This window comes from Cynara cardunculus, assembly GCF_001531365.2.
Source record: "Cynara cardunculus var. scolymus isolate 2C chromosome LG 4, CcrdV1, whole genome shotgun sequence".
Taxonomy (NCBI): Eukaryota; Viridiplantae; Streptophyta; class Magnoliopsida; order Asterales; family Asteraceae; genus Cynara; species Cynara cardunculus.
The window spans coordinates 11682689-11699830 of NC_037531.1; the positions used below are offsets into that span (position 1 = coordinate 11682689).

General features: G+C 37.6%; 1 protein-coding gene across 2 annotated transcripts; it reads right to left on the reverse strand.

Moving 5' to 3' along the window:
* On the reverse strand, window positions 1-16923 carry LOC112511147 (threonylcarbamoyladenosine tRNA methylthiotransferase). 2 transcript variants are annotated; one of them, XM_025116621.1, is made up of 12 exons: window positions 16753-16796; window positions 16609-16647; window positions 15709-15774; window positions 15426-15517; window positions 8361-8610; window positions 8091-8210; window positions 7931-8006; window positions 5806-6014; window positions 5599-5707; window positions 3417-3509; window positions 1267-1427; window positions 1-677 (listed from the first exon to the last, which is right to left on the reverse strand). In XM_025116621.1, the coding sequence occupies exons 4-12, from the start codon at window positions 15500-15502 to the stop codon at window positions 165-167; spliced, it is 1608 nt and encodes a 535-aa protein (XP_024972389.1). In that variant the 5' UTR covers window positions 15503-15517; window positions 15709-15774; window positions 16609-16647; window positions 16753-16796; the 3' UTR covers window positions 1-164. The 2 variants fall into 2 exon arrangements, with proteins under 2 accessions (XP_024972389.1, XP_024972388.1); XM_025116620.1 differs by lacking the exon at window positions 15709-15774 and having other exon boundaries at window positions 16753-16923.
* Between the last annotated feature and the right edge of the window lie 219 nt (window positions 16924-17142).

A 17142-nucleotide genomic window follows, 5' to 3' on the forward strand; every position in this document is an offset into this window, starting at 1 on the left:
TTTGTTACAGCCAAAATGGAATCCTTGAAATAACTCATTCTACTTGTACATTGTTTAATGCAAATATGTGAAATAACAAGCTACCAGTTTCAGAACAAGCATTCTAAATCACAATTTGAAGATAAATCATTACCGCATAAGGATCCCGAGTTCAGGAAATGTTATCAAGAACCCACGTACAAAACTAGCACTACTATCGTCAATAAGCTCATAAAAATCCCACCTACAAGAACGTTATCAAGAAGACCCCAATCACGATCACGCACATTGCTTACAGCAAGTTTATGATTCCCATTATCTTCTAATTCCACCATTGGCCGTAAAGGTTTCTTTCGCAACAATAAACCTCCAAGATTTCGGCCATTTTCAACTTCTGGGTATGAGTCATTTTCAGCAATATTGCAACAACCATTGGGTTCACAAGCATCAGATTCACAAGCACAAGGTTCTGGCTTTGCCAATGAACATCCACAAGTATCTTCTACGCACTTTGCTTTGTTGTTTGTATCCTTTTTGTCACTTGGACTTGTGACCCCACTTCTATCATCGAGGATCTGGATGATGTCCCCAAAAACGGACCACCGTCCAACTGAAGTTATCTTTATCATTGCTGAAGACCCGAGCAAACTTTCGGGACCGACAACCAGAACCTGCACATATCCCTTGGTGTGGCCGACCTAAAATAATTTTACAAAAGCACCATATAAGATGAAGAAACGGAACACAAGTTCAGATAATGGGTTGGGTTCCCGTAAGAACTCAAACATACGCTAACATTTCATGTTAAGGTATATTAATGTATGCTAACATATGTGAACCTCAAGTAACAAAGTGGTCCCTACGATTCCCATACAAAAAATGTTCCTACACGATCCAAAATTCCCAATTCTAGACAATAGAGATGGCAACAGAATGGTTTTCTGTGAGACCCTGCCTCACCCCGACCAATATGGACAACTAGAATACATATCGCATGTCCCCAAACTCCATGTCCAACGAGTAACATCTGACACCTCGTTACTTAATTGAAGAGAGAATAAAAATGAATTAATAAAAGTAATGACTTGTCAACAGAGTAAGATTTGTGTTCTTCGATAATACATCATCCTTTGAGAAATAACACATTAAAGTATTGCTAGAATTGTTGATTTGGAAAAAGGATTGGATGATTTTATGTTATCAAGTTGGATAAACTAGTTATATAAAGATGTCCTGAAATTCTTGCAAAATGGTAGCATGAAATATGTTCTCAAAGTACAGACTTACCAAGTGCATTTCATCAGTTGCAATATCAGTAATCCATATCCTCTCGACATTTCCTTCCATAGCATCGTAAGGCGTAAACGATTCAAAGACTGAAGTCAGTTCACGACTCCGTTTCTTCACTATATGACTAGGCACCTTCTTCATCCTTGCAGCCGGGGTTCCTTCATTCAGAATTATCATAATATAGAGAGAAATACGTGTGATGACTAACCATAAGTAAATGCTCAAAAAATCAATAAAGATGCTAGATAATAGTACAAGACAAACAAGCCACTCCTATTGCATCGTCTTTTTGAGACAAACTGCCAATAACATTCCGGGATAAGAACAATAATTATCACCAGAATCCATATATTTATCCAAGCTTACCATCTCTAGTGTTTCATTCAAAAATATGTTGAAAGAAGGTTATTTACTAGTCTTGTAACTGGATCAGGAGAGGATTTGTTGTTGTGATGGTCTTCAAGCCAGGAAGTAATTATGTACAGTGCGTAACGTAATTAATTTTGTGAAACCGGAGATACATCTGTGGAAGCAAAATCAATTATGGCCCTTGGAGGTGAGATGGGCTAGGCCATGTTGATATTTAGGGTCAAAAGAATCTATCTATTACCATGGGAAAAAACCTTAAGTATATAACAGAATAGCAAATAGTCATATAGTCATGTATAGAAAGAACTAATTACTTTGCAATGTACTTTTCAGTAGAATACACAGTAGCAAATAGGTTCTTGAGTTGTAACCCAATCAACAAAGTAAGCAACAGCCTGGTCTGGTGGAAGACCGAGTTCAGAAAATGACAAAATTCTTTCTTCGAGTTAAATGACTCCTTTGAAAGTGACTTCTACAAACTAGCATTATAGTGGCTTTTTTCAAGTTTTTTTTAGGGCAAGATGTTTAACACCAGAGGCAGGTCAGTTGAAGTTTGAGGTCATTTAGCAAAATGACTCGGATTTACATAGAAACATATAGAAGGCAATCAGCAAATGCAACCTTGAACAAAGGTCCACACAGCATTAAGCAAATGCAACTCATTTGGGTGTTGCTCTGCTGACAAAGCCAATCTTGCTGCAATAAATTTAAGGGGTTTTAGCTTTACACTAGTTAAACATTCAAAAACTCCTTTACAAAATGCTAAAATCACTATTCACTCCCCAAACCCTGTGCCAACTTTTTCCTCTTAACAATTTTATACCAAACTAGCTCATAGATATTAGTGCAGTATCATACCCAATGTCTCTCTACTTCAGTTACAAACAGTAAAAGGTTATTTTTCTTAATCAGAAATATTAATAACGAAAAAAGTGATTTATTGAAATTTATGGTTTTTATTGGCATATTGTCATTCTCCTCAATTCATCTTAGTCTGGCTGACACAACCGAATTGGTCGAGGAAAAGGAAAGCCCAGCAACCAAGCACTCCCGTCCAAGATGAGAAACAATTCTCCCTTGGTAGCACAAGGTTATCCATTTAGTGAAGAAAAACTGTTACAAGAGAAATAACAAGAAGCTAACCCAGAAGACAGGAAGGAAATTATGGGCGAAGGGGTAACCCAACACTAAGGGGCCATTTACCAAATGCTTACCCAGGTAAGCGCTTACCAAGGACTTACCTTACCGGATGAATATGGGGCAAAGGATCAAGAATCTTACCTGGTAAGAGCGAAGGCAAGGACCGAGAGTCTTACCCGGTAAGTGAGTGCGATGTCTCTTACCATGATTAGCTCTTACCACGTAAATTGTTGCCTACGGTACCGTTTTGGTGGACTAAAATCTTACCCGGTAAGGAAGTGATAGTGTTCAATTTGCCGGTAAGCACTTACACCGGTAAACGGGCCTCTAACACAATAGAGCTAGACGAACCTCTGTCAATACTTTCCTCTCATGACGGAAGAGTGCATCATTCAAATTTCATGGCACATAAGTGAAGGACTTTCATGTAAACCTCTTCACAAGGAGAGATAATCACTTCGAGAAATTCAAGAAACTACCTGTTATCTTAATGAGCGTGAAAAGCTAAACAGGACCACATAATGAGACAAAGGTATATATATATAAGGCCATGTGCGGCAATTGTTCTCCGGTCTGTAAAAGTTTGACACTATATAGAAGAGTATTATGGTTTTTAAGTGTATAAGAGAAGGAAATACCTGGTCGAGGATAGAATTGAGAGATATGAACTTGGGAAAACTTGTAGTCCTTGATTAAATCAACTGTTTGAGCAAAATCTTCATCTGTTTCACCTGAATACCCAATCAATTTTTTTCAGTTCACATGGACATTTTCTAATAGTATGCAGATCGAAGTTTATACAGATGCTAACTGGGTAGGTAATACTTGTGACAATAAAATCAACATGATGATATTACATACTTGTTGGAGGAATCTTGTTGGAAGAGTTAAAAACAAATGTTGCCACAAGAAATAGCGATGAAGCTAAATTTAGATCTCATGCACAAGGGATTTGTGAGGCAATACAGATCAAGAGGTTCTTAGAAGACTTAAAGATCTCTTTTCCAATACCTATGAAAGTTCACTACCACAAGAAAGATGCCATTTCGATTGCTTATAATTCAATCCTACATGATAGGTCTAGCACATAGAAGTTCACAAATACTTGTTCAAGGAGAAACTTGAGAATGGTTCAATTTTGTGTTCCTTATCTGCCAACTACTCAACAGACAGCTGACATTCATACAGAAGGTTTACAAAAGAGAAAAATTGACTTCTAGGCAATGGAAGACATCTACAAGCCAGCTTGAGGGGAGTGTTGGAAAGAAGAATATTTAGTGAATATATATTATTCTATTGTGAATATAGTACATTGAGTCAATCCCATAACCTAAGGATTTTAATTTTAGATGATTGCTAGAATTAGGATTTAGGTAGAGTGATTGATTTTGTATGGCTAACTTTCACAGTGTAGTTCCCTTGTAGTCTTGTATATATGTAATTAGTGTAATGGAGATCAACTTTTTCTGCTCAAATTTCTCAGAGTTGGCAGGTTTAAACATAGAGAGATTATCCGGGCAGATTCCAAAAGAAAAGCAAAACAAACACCAAGAACTTAGTGACAGGGTATACTTTGATGGGTTCTTACCAAAATCGCCAGTCTACAAGTCGCCTTTTACAAATTTGACAAAACTCAAAAATTCTGCAGCCAAGTTGACAAATATTTACAGTTGATCTATAATAAACTGCATCCAGGTCAATTCACCACAGAATGACATGGCTCTTCAGGCACCGTATGTGGAATATTTTTGTTCCAAAATCAGACATATACACAACCAAAAGTTGATGTGTTTTTGATAATTGAGGATTCAAGTCATTTATTACTGCTTTGGACAAAAAAATGCAACATAGTGAACTTATTATCAATATAAATTACCATAATATGATTCAGTCGCAAGAAGACCAAAATGATTCATCAGTGAATGCACAATAAACAACTATTAATGGGGTAACAGAACTTGAGATTGGTGAAAGTCAACTCATAGGTTGGTCTTTTGGTGAATATGTGTAAAGTAGACCAAAGTAGGAGTTCTGATCATCTTTGGTAACTGATACTCCATTTTTTCCGTTAACCAACTAAAACCAATGTCACCTAATTCATGGTATTCATGGTGCGGTGCAGGTAGCCATTAGTTTGTGGTTTCTCAGGGTAGTCTAATTCAATATTCCATGTCGAACATGGTCTATTAGATACTGGGGCATAGAAGAATAAATATGTCAACAAATAGTTGAGGAGCAGTTATGCATATACAAAAAAGGCGTAAAATCTTTAAAAAGCTAGTAGGTAGTATTTATTTAAAATAAGATAATCACATAGAATAAGAGAAGTTGGTCTCGGTTCTGAATCAACCCACAAATATTGACTGTTGAATACATCCAGATAAAATAAGGACACCGTGTTTTATAAAAGAAATTCAACAAAGTACTTAAGTCTGATATCTTGTTCACAGACTGACTGAAAGTCGCAGCATTTAGCCTTTGTTTTCTTTTGTTCATTTTGGGTTCAAATAAAGAAACTCAGACTTTGAGGTACATATTCTTCAACCAAGAGCCTTGTGCGCTGATTAATATGTAGGAAGTCAAGTACAACATGCCACCACTAAACCCAAGTCTTTTAGTGGTTCACAACTGACCACCCTTGTACCTAATCAAACATATCCTCCAGAAATGAATGTGTTTTCTCAAGTATGCAACGGCATTTTGCACATTCAACTGGTAATCAAACCTATTTTTTAATACTTGTATATGTATAGTTTATTATTGCAATTTTATGGAAAGGATATATAAGGGGTCCATGACAAAAGGAATATGTATGCTAACCAGGAAATCCACAAATAATATCAGTTGCAATCTGCATCCCAGGAACAAGTTCAGTCAACGTATCCACTACCTTCCGGAACTCGCCTACTGTATATTCTCGATTCATTGCCTGCCATTTAGCAGCAACAAAGTAATCACATACTTGTAACTTGTGATGTAACCTTATTGAAGTCAATTACATCTCTGTCTACTTGTATCATCACTTACAGTTAAGATAGCATCACTCCCAGATTGAACGGGTACATGAAGAAATGAATAAACACAAGGGTGACACAAGATTTCGGCTATCTCCTTCAAGTGCTCCAGAATATAAGGAGGGTTAGTCATCCCAATGCGGAGCATTGTGCTCCCATTTGTAGGGAGTGCTGAGACGATTGCATTCAACAAAATTGGAAGATTTACTCCAATATCACGACCTGTGAATACACACAAGCCAACGGAAAACTACAATTATTTCATTTATTAATAAGCTTAAAACTGCATGACTGACAGATGGATGGCTTCAACAGTCTCTGCAAAATCAAAGCACACTGCTGTTTAAGGGCTATACGTGAAGAATATTACTGAAACAACATTGGTTATGACTCATGAGTTTAGTTAATTGTCCAGTAAGTAACATTGCTCCAAATATTGATCATAAGTTTCTCCCCACTTGCCCCCCTCCTGCCTACCCTTTTCATAAAACAGAGCAACATTTGGATCCAAAACGCCGAATATGATCATAGACCTTTTTATAAGCAGCTGGTCAGAAATTACCTCAGCCATTATTTGCATACTCCGTTTAGTACCATTATGTTTTAAACATTAGAGCAAGAAGTGAAATGTGTGACCGTTCCGAGGTAAAGAGTTGCTAGGAAGTCATGCTTAAACATGGAAAGTAAAGAAAATATTCTGAATTCAAATGGAAAGGAACCACAACGGCGGTGCCTAATTGGTTTGAGCTTGGCTCCAAAGGTCAAAAATACCAAGAGGTCCCAGGTACAAATCCAAGGAGGAATAAAAATCCCTTTGTGGCCACGGAGGTTCAAAATCGGTGACTCCGGACTATCTGCAAAGCAGGTGGTCGCCCTGGTATTAGTCGGCTCGCATAGCGGGTTGGATATTCAGGTTAATAAAAAAAATGGAAACGAGATCTATAGTCGCACACCCATGCAACACTTAGTTTCTTACAACTATTAGAGTTTTCAGAGAAAATTAGATTTTAGTAGTTATGTTATGTTTATTAGTCTAGTTTTTCCACAAATGATTCTTTGCATATTTGACAAAAAATTCTCCCATCCCCCTTCTGCATTTATATAATATATCAACATGGAGCCATATTTTGATGGTAAAGGTTGAATATATGTGTTCTTGGCGTGAAAATGCAAATATACTTATGAAGGACCCTTAATCTTTATAGAATGTCCATAATGATACAACAGTATTTATATACTTCATTTGGTAAAAATACAAAGACTAATTAGAAGGGTTGAACAAACAGATATACTTAGAATTTATTCACGTACTGTATTATTAAAATCAACAGCATTGAAGCGTATGTATGCATAAAGAATCATTGACACTCATTTAAACAACCATCTATTAGCAGGCATCAATTAAAAAGATGCTTAAAATCAGAAGGGGAAGGGCCTAAAGACAAACATTTCTGGATTTACTAAACACTTGCAGCAAAATCAGTCTGCTCCAGCTTCAATGAACCGTGAACCTTGCTGCGACTTACATCAAACAATGAAAACCCTTAGTGTCATCGACATAGGGGCCGAGGATAACATTTCATTAAAGCTGATGTACTTCAGCCAAAGGTGATGTGTCAAGGTTGTGCATTGATGGATATTGGGCAAAGCCCAAGCACACAAAAAGAAGCATTCGTGTATTTTTAAATCTTCACTTTTTGTTGCCTACGTTTATTGCTCGTGGCGCACTACAGCAATGTCTCAATAGATCAGAGATTATATTTTTCATCTTTTGTCCAGAAGTCATTCTCATTCAGTCTCCTAGCAAACACCATCTTCTTGCTCCCAGAACACGGTCAAAGACGTGGCCACTAAGTTACATCCCTAAAATTAATGGCCAACCCTAAAGTAGTGGGAATGCATAGTAGTAGGTGTAATCCCTTGAATTGAACCATATAAATTGGGAAGATGGTATCATGCAGTTACAAGAAGATGTGAAAAAAATATCTTTCTAGAAATGTCTCTATAAATAGGAGACTCCATTCATCGTATCAATTAAAAGAGACCCATGTGTCCTCTATAAGAGGCTCCAAGTAATCAAGTTGCACGACCTTAAGTAAGAGATGCTTCAAAGAAGAAGAAAGAGCATAAATTGGTACCATATGCCCCAGTGTCTTCACTGCTCAACCAAATTTCTTTGACTCCATCATTTACAACACTTTTGACACGTCCCACCTGCAGTTTTGAGGATTCCTTATAAAAAATTAACCAGTTTAGTAACTCAGTAATGAACTGGCGTTAAGCCAGGGTAATACTTACAAGGCTGTCAACCGTATAGCTTCCTAGATGACCTCGAGCATGCTTCGTCTTGCAATAAGTGCAAGCCCCCAAACAACCGACATTTATCGGAAGAATTTCTACATATTTGTTCTTCCTTACCTGTTGAAGTCATGCAGATTAAACCCAGGACTCCAAAATAAATAACATTCGAACTTTGTCTATATCATGTAAACAAATGTCATTTTATTCTTTGATGGCAAATCCTGCAGTAAATGTTAGTGTAACAACTAACAAACAGATAAACAATACCTTAGGAAGATCGAGTGCTGGGAGAGTTTTGCGATTCAATAGTCGGACCTCATGCCCTTTAAGGGTCTCCTCAACAACCTCTACGACCCGATCAATTTGCTGAACTCCAACCACACTGACACCTTCAAGCTCTTTCAGATCCCGACTTCCTTGTGGCACACATCCTGCCACTACAAGTGGCTTTTTTGCACTTTTACATTTTGATATCAATGTGTCCATGGCTGACTGGCTTGGGGATTTTACTGTGCAACTGTATTATAAAACATTACACATTTGAAGTTCACATATTACATTGATTGAAGTGACTTTGAACTTGTACACATTCCAAAATGCCATATATTGACTAACAGTTTTGTTAAGCCATGACTAACATATGATGAGCAATTTGGATTTCATATTCTTACTCATGAAATAACATTATATACCTGCATCCCTGTTTTTTACTTCTCTCTTCTCGTCTCTTCTCATTCACACATTTCACTTGCTTGGTTTTTTTAGTATTCTGCACATTCTCTTTTATGTAAGCTATGAATGTTCACTGAATTATTTTCTTTCTGGTGATATAGGAAATCAAGAAAATTGCAGTGTGCAGAATTAATAAATAGAAAAAGCTAAGTGGGATCTTCACATATTGCATTGTGAAATTGCTCAAGAGGGGCAATTAGCTTATTGTGTACCGCAGAAAGTGATATACACCGATAGTTAAAAGTCAATTTGACCACATATCAACTTCAAAGTTGATCTCAGTACTAGCCAAGGGGACTTGGATAATTTGCTGACTTTTTCATCACAGGAAATCACACCCAATATAATTTTAAGCTACAAAAGTTTTCCCTTGAATCACACATGAAACTGTAACATAATAATACCGGAATGCAATCAATGCACACATAAAGACATAGGTTAAGAGTTCACAATCTTCTTTCTTCGTCATTAGACTACTCTTTGTTCTTCAAAGACTACTCCAGAAAAAAGGCTGAACCCAGAAATCAAGTGGATGCAGGCAAAGTCGCGGACAGTCATCCACTCTCAATCTGTTTTTCCCTTGCCTGTCCATCTGCTTTTTCTTCTTGGACATCAATGTTCTACATTTATCCTCCACTTTAGGTTTCAATCTCACTCTCTCTATAGATGTGAACTCTAGCTCCTTCTTATCCACCTAATCTCACAGTTAAATTACTGCATTACAAGAGCGCCATATGGCAAAATAAATCCAAATTTTGGCTTCTGTTACATGCGTATTTTGTGTGTGCTGTACCTAAAATCAAAATCTGGAGGTCATGGTTTGTACAACTTACAACAGAAAACGTTATTTTTAGCAAACTTGATATCTCAGATTCTCATCACATATAAACTGCTCTTCCACGACCCATAGCTCCTGCTTCTCTAACTAACTTGGTACATGCACACATGGTGAGATTATCTGAATTAATGTGACGGACTCGGTCACTCGGCTTAAACGAGAATCATTGAACAACTGTGTCAACACCAGTTAGGCTATGCAAGAGAATGATTTTTGTTATTTCTGCTAGGGACACACCATATGTGCATTTGACGATTATGCCTATACGAGTTGACCTCTAGATAGTAATTTCAGAAGGCATTAAAATTGTGACATATGATATCAAGAATGGACCAAACAATTAACCTATTAGTAAAGAGATAAGATACGTAGATACATGTATACATACCATTTGGGCCAACTCTAGAAAAAATAAAGTAAGACAAATGCATTAAACCAAACTAATATTGACTACTACCAACACTCCTTAAGACTTAAGTTGGACGATATTTAATATCAAATATGCCCTACTTCTCACAAATAAGATGAATCATAGTCTCTTGAAGAGCCATGGACAAGATACGTGCATAGCACAAAGTTGAAGGTACAAAGATTGGCTCAACATAAGGGTCTTAACAACCAACAAACACCTTCTCACATACAAATGACAGTCAATCTCGATACATTGTGTACATCCGTTAAATCTTTGGCTAATGCAAAACTGCAAATGTGCATAAATGCACCATTATTACTACATCTTCAACAGTAAGGAGAAGAATTGTGTTGACTCCTTAAGCAAGCAACAAATCCAAGGGTGGAAGATGTTCAGTGGAGTAAATGTTTGACTGTGTAAGGTTTAAGTTTCCATGAAACACACCACGACGTGCGTACCATCATCTATAGTTCACTTTCAAGGGACTACAATTCAATTTCAATGTCTTAGATTTCACAATATGTTGTCAATTTCACCATCTTAGATATTATATGTTGAAGTTCAGAGTATCATCAAGGGAAGAAGTTAAATATATCATTAACTATTAGAATGTAAATATTGTATTTATTTGCTTAGGCTCAGTTAGCTCATGGGCCCTTAGGGTTTCTCTTTTTCTAGGTTTCTTGCCTATATATATCCTTGTACTTTCATTGTAAAATATAAGTTCATCAATAATATAATCTTTGATTACATGGTATCAGAGCCAGGTTTAGGGTTTTGGAGAATTTTTATAGTAAGCACCAGTTTTGCGGCTACTCATCGGTTTTCTTGCACTCTGTTCATCAGCTTTTTTGGCACCCTGTGAGTGTGCCATTCTCTTTCTGGTTTGCTATCCTTTGTCCTAGTTCAACGTTTTATTTTCTGGTTCGTGATTTAATGGACGATGACTGGAGAAGACAAACCATCTGGCAGTAACAGTGGTTCATGTATACTCGAGATGCTTCCAATAAATGCTAGACTCACCGACAACAAGCTTAATGGCTCCAACTTTTTAAGTGGAGCAAAACTATTTGTATCTATCTCTAAGCATGGGAATGGATTCTCATCTCACATCAAATCCTCCTCAAGGTGATGATTGTGATTTATGGTTACAAAGTGATGCTCGTTTGTTCTTGCAGATTATCAATACTATTGAGCCCTTATGTTTCGTCTCTGGTTAGTCAATGTGAATACCTGAAGGAACTTATGGACTATCTTTATTTTTTATATTCTGGACAAAGTAATCTCTCTCGACTCTATAGTGTTTGTAAGTCCTTTCATCGTGGACGATAACATGACCAATCACTCACTACTTATGTCATGGAGTTCAAAAAGGTATATGTAGAGCTTAATTCTCTTATTCCATTAAGTGTTGATGTCAAAGCTATGCAAACTCAGAGGGAACAAGTGGCAGTGATAAGTTTCTTGATTGGTTCGCGACTAGAATTTGACTCTATAAGATTCAGTTCTTGAATGAATCTGCTATTCCTTCTCTTGAGGAAACATTTGGCCGTCTTCTTCAGAATGAATGAGAATCTTCGGTCCTCCCAAACTTCTAATCACAACAGTGCCCTGGTTAGTCGAGGGGGATTCCATGTTGGCTCCCGAGGAGGACTTCGTGAGGGTTACAGAGAGGGCTCTAGAGGTAGCCACAGTGACCGAACAACTGACTTACGGGCTACTGTTCCAGATTCTGATGATGTTGAGTGTTACTACTGCCATGAGTTCGATCACACCAAGCACACATGTAAGAAGCTTTTGGTCAAAAACCAAAGAAGCTCCGCCGAAGAATATGCTCGACTTTTAGGGACTGAGAACTCCACTGTTCCGACTGTTGCATTTGCTGAGACAGGTATCCCTAGTACATGCCTATTATCTTCTGCCTCCAAATAGGTCATTCGTTCAGATGCTTCAGATCACATGATAGGTCCCACCCTCTTCTCTAATTTCAATAAACACACGTCCCCATCACATGTCACCATTGTTGATTCCTTGGTTTGGCACCATCGATCTTGCCCTACCCGTTTCGTTATCTTCCAAATTGAGCCTACCTAATATCTCGTTCAATTTGTTATCAGTTAGCAAAATTACTCATGCTTTAAATTGTTGTGCCTTATTCTTTCTTGATTCTATGTCTTCCACGATCTGCCGACGAAGAGGATTATTGGTAGAGAGCGGGAATCTAACGGCCTATACACATTTGAACATCAAATACCTTACTCATTGACTTGTTCCAGCTCATCGTCTCTATTTGAAGTTCATTGTTGATTAGCTCATCCATCCTTACAGAATCTGAAGAAGTTGTGTCCTGAGTTTTCTTATTTACCTTCTCTACAGTGCGAGTCTTGTCAGTTTGCCAAACATCAGCGTATTCATTTAAATCCTAGAGTTTGTAATAGGTAGGCTTCATCCCCATTTGAGTTAGTCCATTCTGATGTTTGGGGACCATGTCTTGTTACTTCAAAACTTGGGTTTAAATATTTCGTTACGTTTGTTGATGATTACTCTCGCACTACTTGGCTTTACTTCATAAAAAATCGATCTGAGGTATTTACACATTTTTGTTCACTCTATGCTGAGATTAAAACACAGTTTCAAGTCTCCACTCAAACTCTTCATAGTGATAATGCAAAAGAATATGTCTCAAACAATTCAGTCATATATGCTTCAAAATGGTATTCTTCATGAGTCTTACTGTGTTCACATACCAGCCCAAAATGGGGTTGCAGAACGGAAGAATCGTCATCTCTTAGAGGTGGCTCGGGCTCTATTATTTCACATGATTGTTCCTAAATTCTTCTGGGTTGATGCTATTGCTACCGCTTGTTTTCTCATCAACCAAATGCCTTCGTTGTTTTAGATGGTAGAATCCTTTCTCAATTATGTTTCCTACAAAACCATTGTTTACAGTCGACCCAAAGATCTTTGGTAGTACCTGTTTTGACCATGACACCCGACCACACATAACTAAGTAGGATCCAAAGTCTCTGAAATGTGTCTTTCTTGGTTATTCTCGACTTCAAAAAAGGTATAAGTGCTTTTATCCCACACTTAGTCAATACATTGTATCTCGAAACATTACATTCCATGAGAATATACCCTTCTCTCCTGTGTCCACTCCTTGCAACCCAAGAGATAGTGATGATTTGTTGGTATATACCATACTTGTTCCCGAGTCTCCTACCCTCTGACTCGACACAGCCTCAAGAACCTACTAAACCACCAATAGTTCATGCATATAATAGGCGGTAACGACCTACATCAGATCTCGACCCAATACCATCTCCGTCATCGTATGCAAATCCACCTAATGATGATCATCTTGCTTCGAGTGATCCACCACCTTCCAATGCACAAGATCCTGATCTTGATGTTCTCATTGCCCTTCGAAAAGGTAAGCGCTCATGTACATACCCTATTTCTTCTGTTGTTTCATATGATAAACTTTCTTCACATTGTTGCTCTTTGATCTCTACACTTGTGAAAGTTAATCCAGATGGATCCATGGCTCGTCTGGAAGCCCGGTTGGTAGCCAAAGGATATGCTGAGACTTATGGGGTCGACTACTCCGAGACATTTTCTCATGTGGATAAGGTACCCTTCATCCGTCTGTTTATTTCATTAGCCACAATTACAACTGGGTACTACACCAATTGGATGTGAAAAATGCCTTCTTGCATGGTGATTTACATGAGGAAGTTTATACGAAGCAACCACCTGAGTGGTGTGGGTGTGTTGCTCAGGGGGAGTTTGGCAGAGTCTGTAAACTACGTAAATCATTATATGGCTTAAAGCAATCCCCTCGTGCTTGGTTTAGACGGTTAATGTTGTAGTGACCGAGTTTGGCTTATGGAGGAGCTCTTTTGATCATTCTATTGTTCTTTACTTCGTTCTCTTCTGGATGTATTCTACTAGTGGTGTACATTGATGACATTGTGATTACTGAGAGTGATGAAACTACGATCAAGAAGCTGAAATTCCTTGTGTCTCGGTTTCAAACAAAGGACCTAGGTCCTTTAAAATACTTCTTGGGAATTGAAGTATCTCGTACTCGGAAGGGATTTGTTTGTCTCAACGAAAATATTGTTTGGATATATTGAATGACTCTAGAATGATTGAAACAAAACCTTGTGAAGCCCCAATGATTCCAAATATGAAATTGAAAGCAGACAATGGATATCTACTTGAGGATCCAAAAGAATACAGAAGAATTGTCGGAAAGCTAAACTACCTGACAATTACACGTCCTGCCATCGTTTTTCCAGTGAGTGTTGTAAGTCAGTTTATGTCATCTCCAAGAACACCACATTGGGACGTTGTTGGGCATACACTAAAGTACCTAAAAGATTCCCCTAGCCTTGGCATCCTTTACCAAAATCATGGTCATCATGTCATAGAAGGATTCACAGATGCCGACTATAATGGGGACCCTACGAACACGCGGTTTACAGCAAGCTATTATGTGTTGGTTGGTGGGAATCTAGTTCCACGGAAAAGCAAGAAACAGAATGTCGTTTCTCGGTCAAGTGTTGAATCTACAGCAGGCTCTTTTTCTAGATTTCTTGCCTATATATATCCTTGTACTTTCATTGTAAAATATAAGTTCAGCAATAATATAATCTCTTATTACAAACTACAAAAGGTGGGGGTTGTGGGCATAGACATTTGAATATATGAAACCTAACACCATTGACAGTAACAACAACTGTAAATGTAACCCAAAAAATCCATTACGCCTCTCACAGAACTAGCACCAATGCCATAGCCTCTAAAAAAATTAAATCCTTTAGTGTCATCTCACCAATTACATCCTACTGACTCGTCATCACATCTATAGTGAGATGACTTGTTTACATTATTCATTGTATGTTCCAGTGAATCTATCTAAATATACACAAAAGAACCCTTGGCTATCACCATCCCATCTTCCGCAATTTAATCCGCACAGTAAGCCAAAGGTCTCCATCCCTAGAAAATAGCCTATGAATACCTCTTTTATATATATGCATGCAATGGCAGTTTGTAAGAACTCGCTTATTGATTACAAAAATGAGATTCTCCTAGCTCTCACGAATCATCATATCAAGAAAAAAAGATCATGCTTACTGTAGAATTAAAACATTCAACTCCTAGTAGTAGACTTGAATTATTGGTGCTCATAAAAATGTACCGATCATCAACAAAGCTATATCTTGAGAGAAAAAGAAGTATTGAAGTTATTTTTTCTCATTCTTATATTCTTTTATACAGTTTTCCTATATCATTTAAGAAGCATGCAAATTATAGGAGATAACATAGAAAGAAAACTCACGTATTTATCAGCCAAAGATCTGCTCCTTCTGCATTGTCACTGATAGCATAGCCAAATGCTGAAAGTTGGCCGGCCATGTACTCACTATCACTCTGACAAACACAAACAAACTGCTCAAGAGGATGATGGGGAGGAAATAATCTTCACAATGTACTTTTACTTTACAGTAGAAACTCGATATAAAATAGAAAAGGTAGTTTGATACAAACATTTTCAGACTACAAATGGAGTTGACACCTAATAACTACAATACTTGCCATAAAAACAATAATGGAAACCTTACTTAGAGCACTGAAAATCCAATTGGTTTAACCAACAATGGCAACGCTATCAGAAACTACAAAAAGTTCTGCAAGAAAAAGAGTTTCATATTCATATTTACCACTTACAGGACCATCTTATACATGAATCGAAGAATAGCCTCAACATGATTCATGCAAAACAAAACACACAAGAGATGAACATGGTTTCCGCAAAATTAGTTCAATTTGCACACACCAAACTTTTACAAAATGTGCTTGTAACTTAGTTCCACATTCTTATAGCAGATAGAAGCATGCAATGTGGTAAATTGGCACAACATTTTTTCTGTCATCTGTCATCAGCAAATTATGAATGCTTGACCAAAACTGCAAACCTTTATACCAAATGCTCAACGCTACCTACAAATCTAGGAAATGAAAACTCTTCATTTCACATGTTAGATTATGCTTCATATTGTATGAGAAAATAGTTTTTAAGAAAGATTCCATTTTAGTGGCAAATAACTTAACCAAATTTTGCATCTCTTTCACTAACAACAAGTACCTCTATTCCATATGTACACACATATGCGCATAAATCAATTTCATAGTCAGCTTGATCAAATGGTAAAATTTTCAGGTGTGAAACTTTTGTGGGTTCTAACCATTTTGTAAAAGAAATGACAATTACATTAAACTTTATAGCAAGTACTACATATACAGAAAGACATTGGTCGTATAGTAGTAATATAATCCTTATGAACTTGGTATCAGAAAAGAAGTCCTAGGTTTAACATCAAATACTGCAAATGCATTTCTCTTTCTTGACTCTTTTTCTAACATGTGCAGCATCTATCCTTGATCATTGTAAATTATCAGTGGGCAACGAACCAACTAATACGTGCCATGGAAAAGGATAAACATAAGACTAAAAATTGAACCTGGTTATGCGAGCACCCAAATGTCTTCAAAAAAATCGTCTGCAAGATTAGGAGATAGCAAATAAAAAAAGTAAAATCAGTTAGAGCAGATGGGAGAATGAAAGAAACCATGGCTCAGAATATGAATACAGAAAGAAATCCAACCTGGGTGCCAGGGACTTGACATGTCGAGGAGTTTTGAAGCAAAGATGATGGCTCTAGTTTATTACTTTTCTTCTTCTTCATTGGATTTATTCCAACGGCGGCTGTAATGGGTAGTCGGAAACCTGGTGGAGCTGCGCCACCACCGACCAACAAATCCTCGATGTCTTCCATGTCCCCGGCGACACTAGTCTGTGGACTGTAGGTGTGAGAGGAGGGAGGGAGGGAAGGAAGAGGCGAATTCGTTGCACGGCGATGATAATTGTCCTCCGGATGCGCTGGGCTCATAGCAACGATGAAAGCCCAAAAATGAAGTGGTTTTGGACCCAAGAGCATTCACTGCAATGACACTTCTTTCCTGCGAGTCACTGCACAACAATATTCTCGAAGGTT

Excerpts from the sequence above, each read along its gene's own strand:
- LOC112511147 (XM_025116620.1), bottom strand. The coding sequence starts at position 16,923 with ATGGAAGACATCGAGGATTTGTTGGTCGGTGGTGGCGCAGCTCCACCA. Across the intron at positions 15,518-16,608 it reads TTGGGTGCTCGCATAACCAG|AGTGATAGTGAGTACATGGC; the intron begins GTTCAATTTTTA and ends TGTGTTTGTCAG. Across the intron at positions 8,007-8,090 it reads GCTATACGGTTGACAGCCTT|GTGGGACGTGTCAAAAGTGT; the intron begins GTAAGTATTACC and ends TCAAAACTGCAG.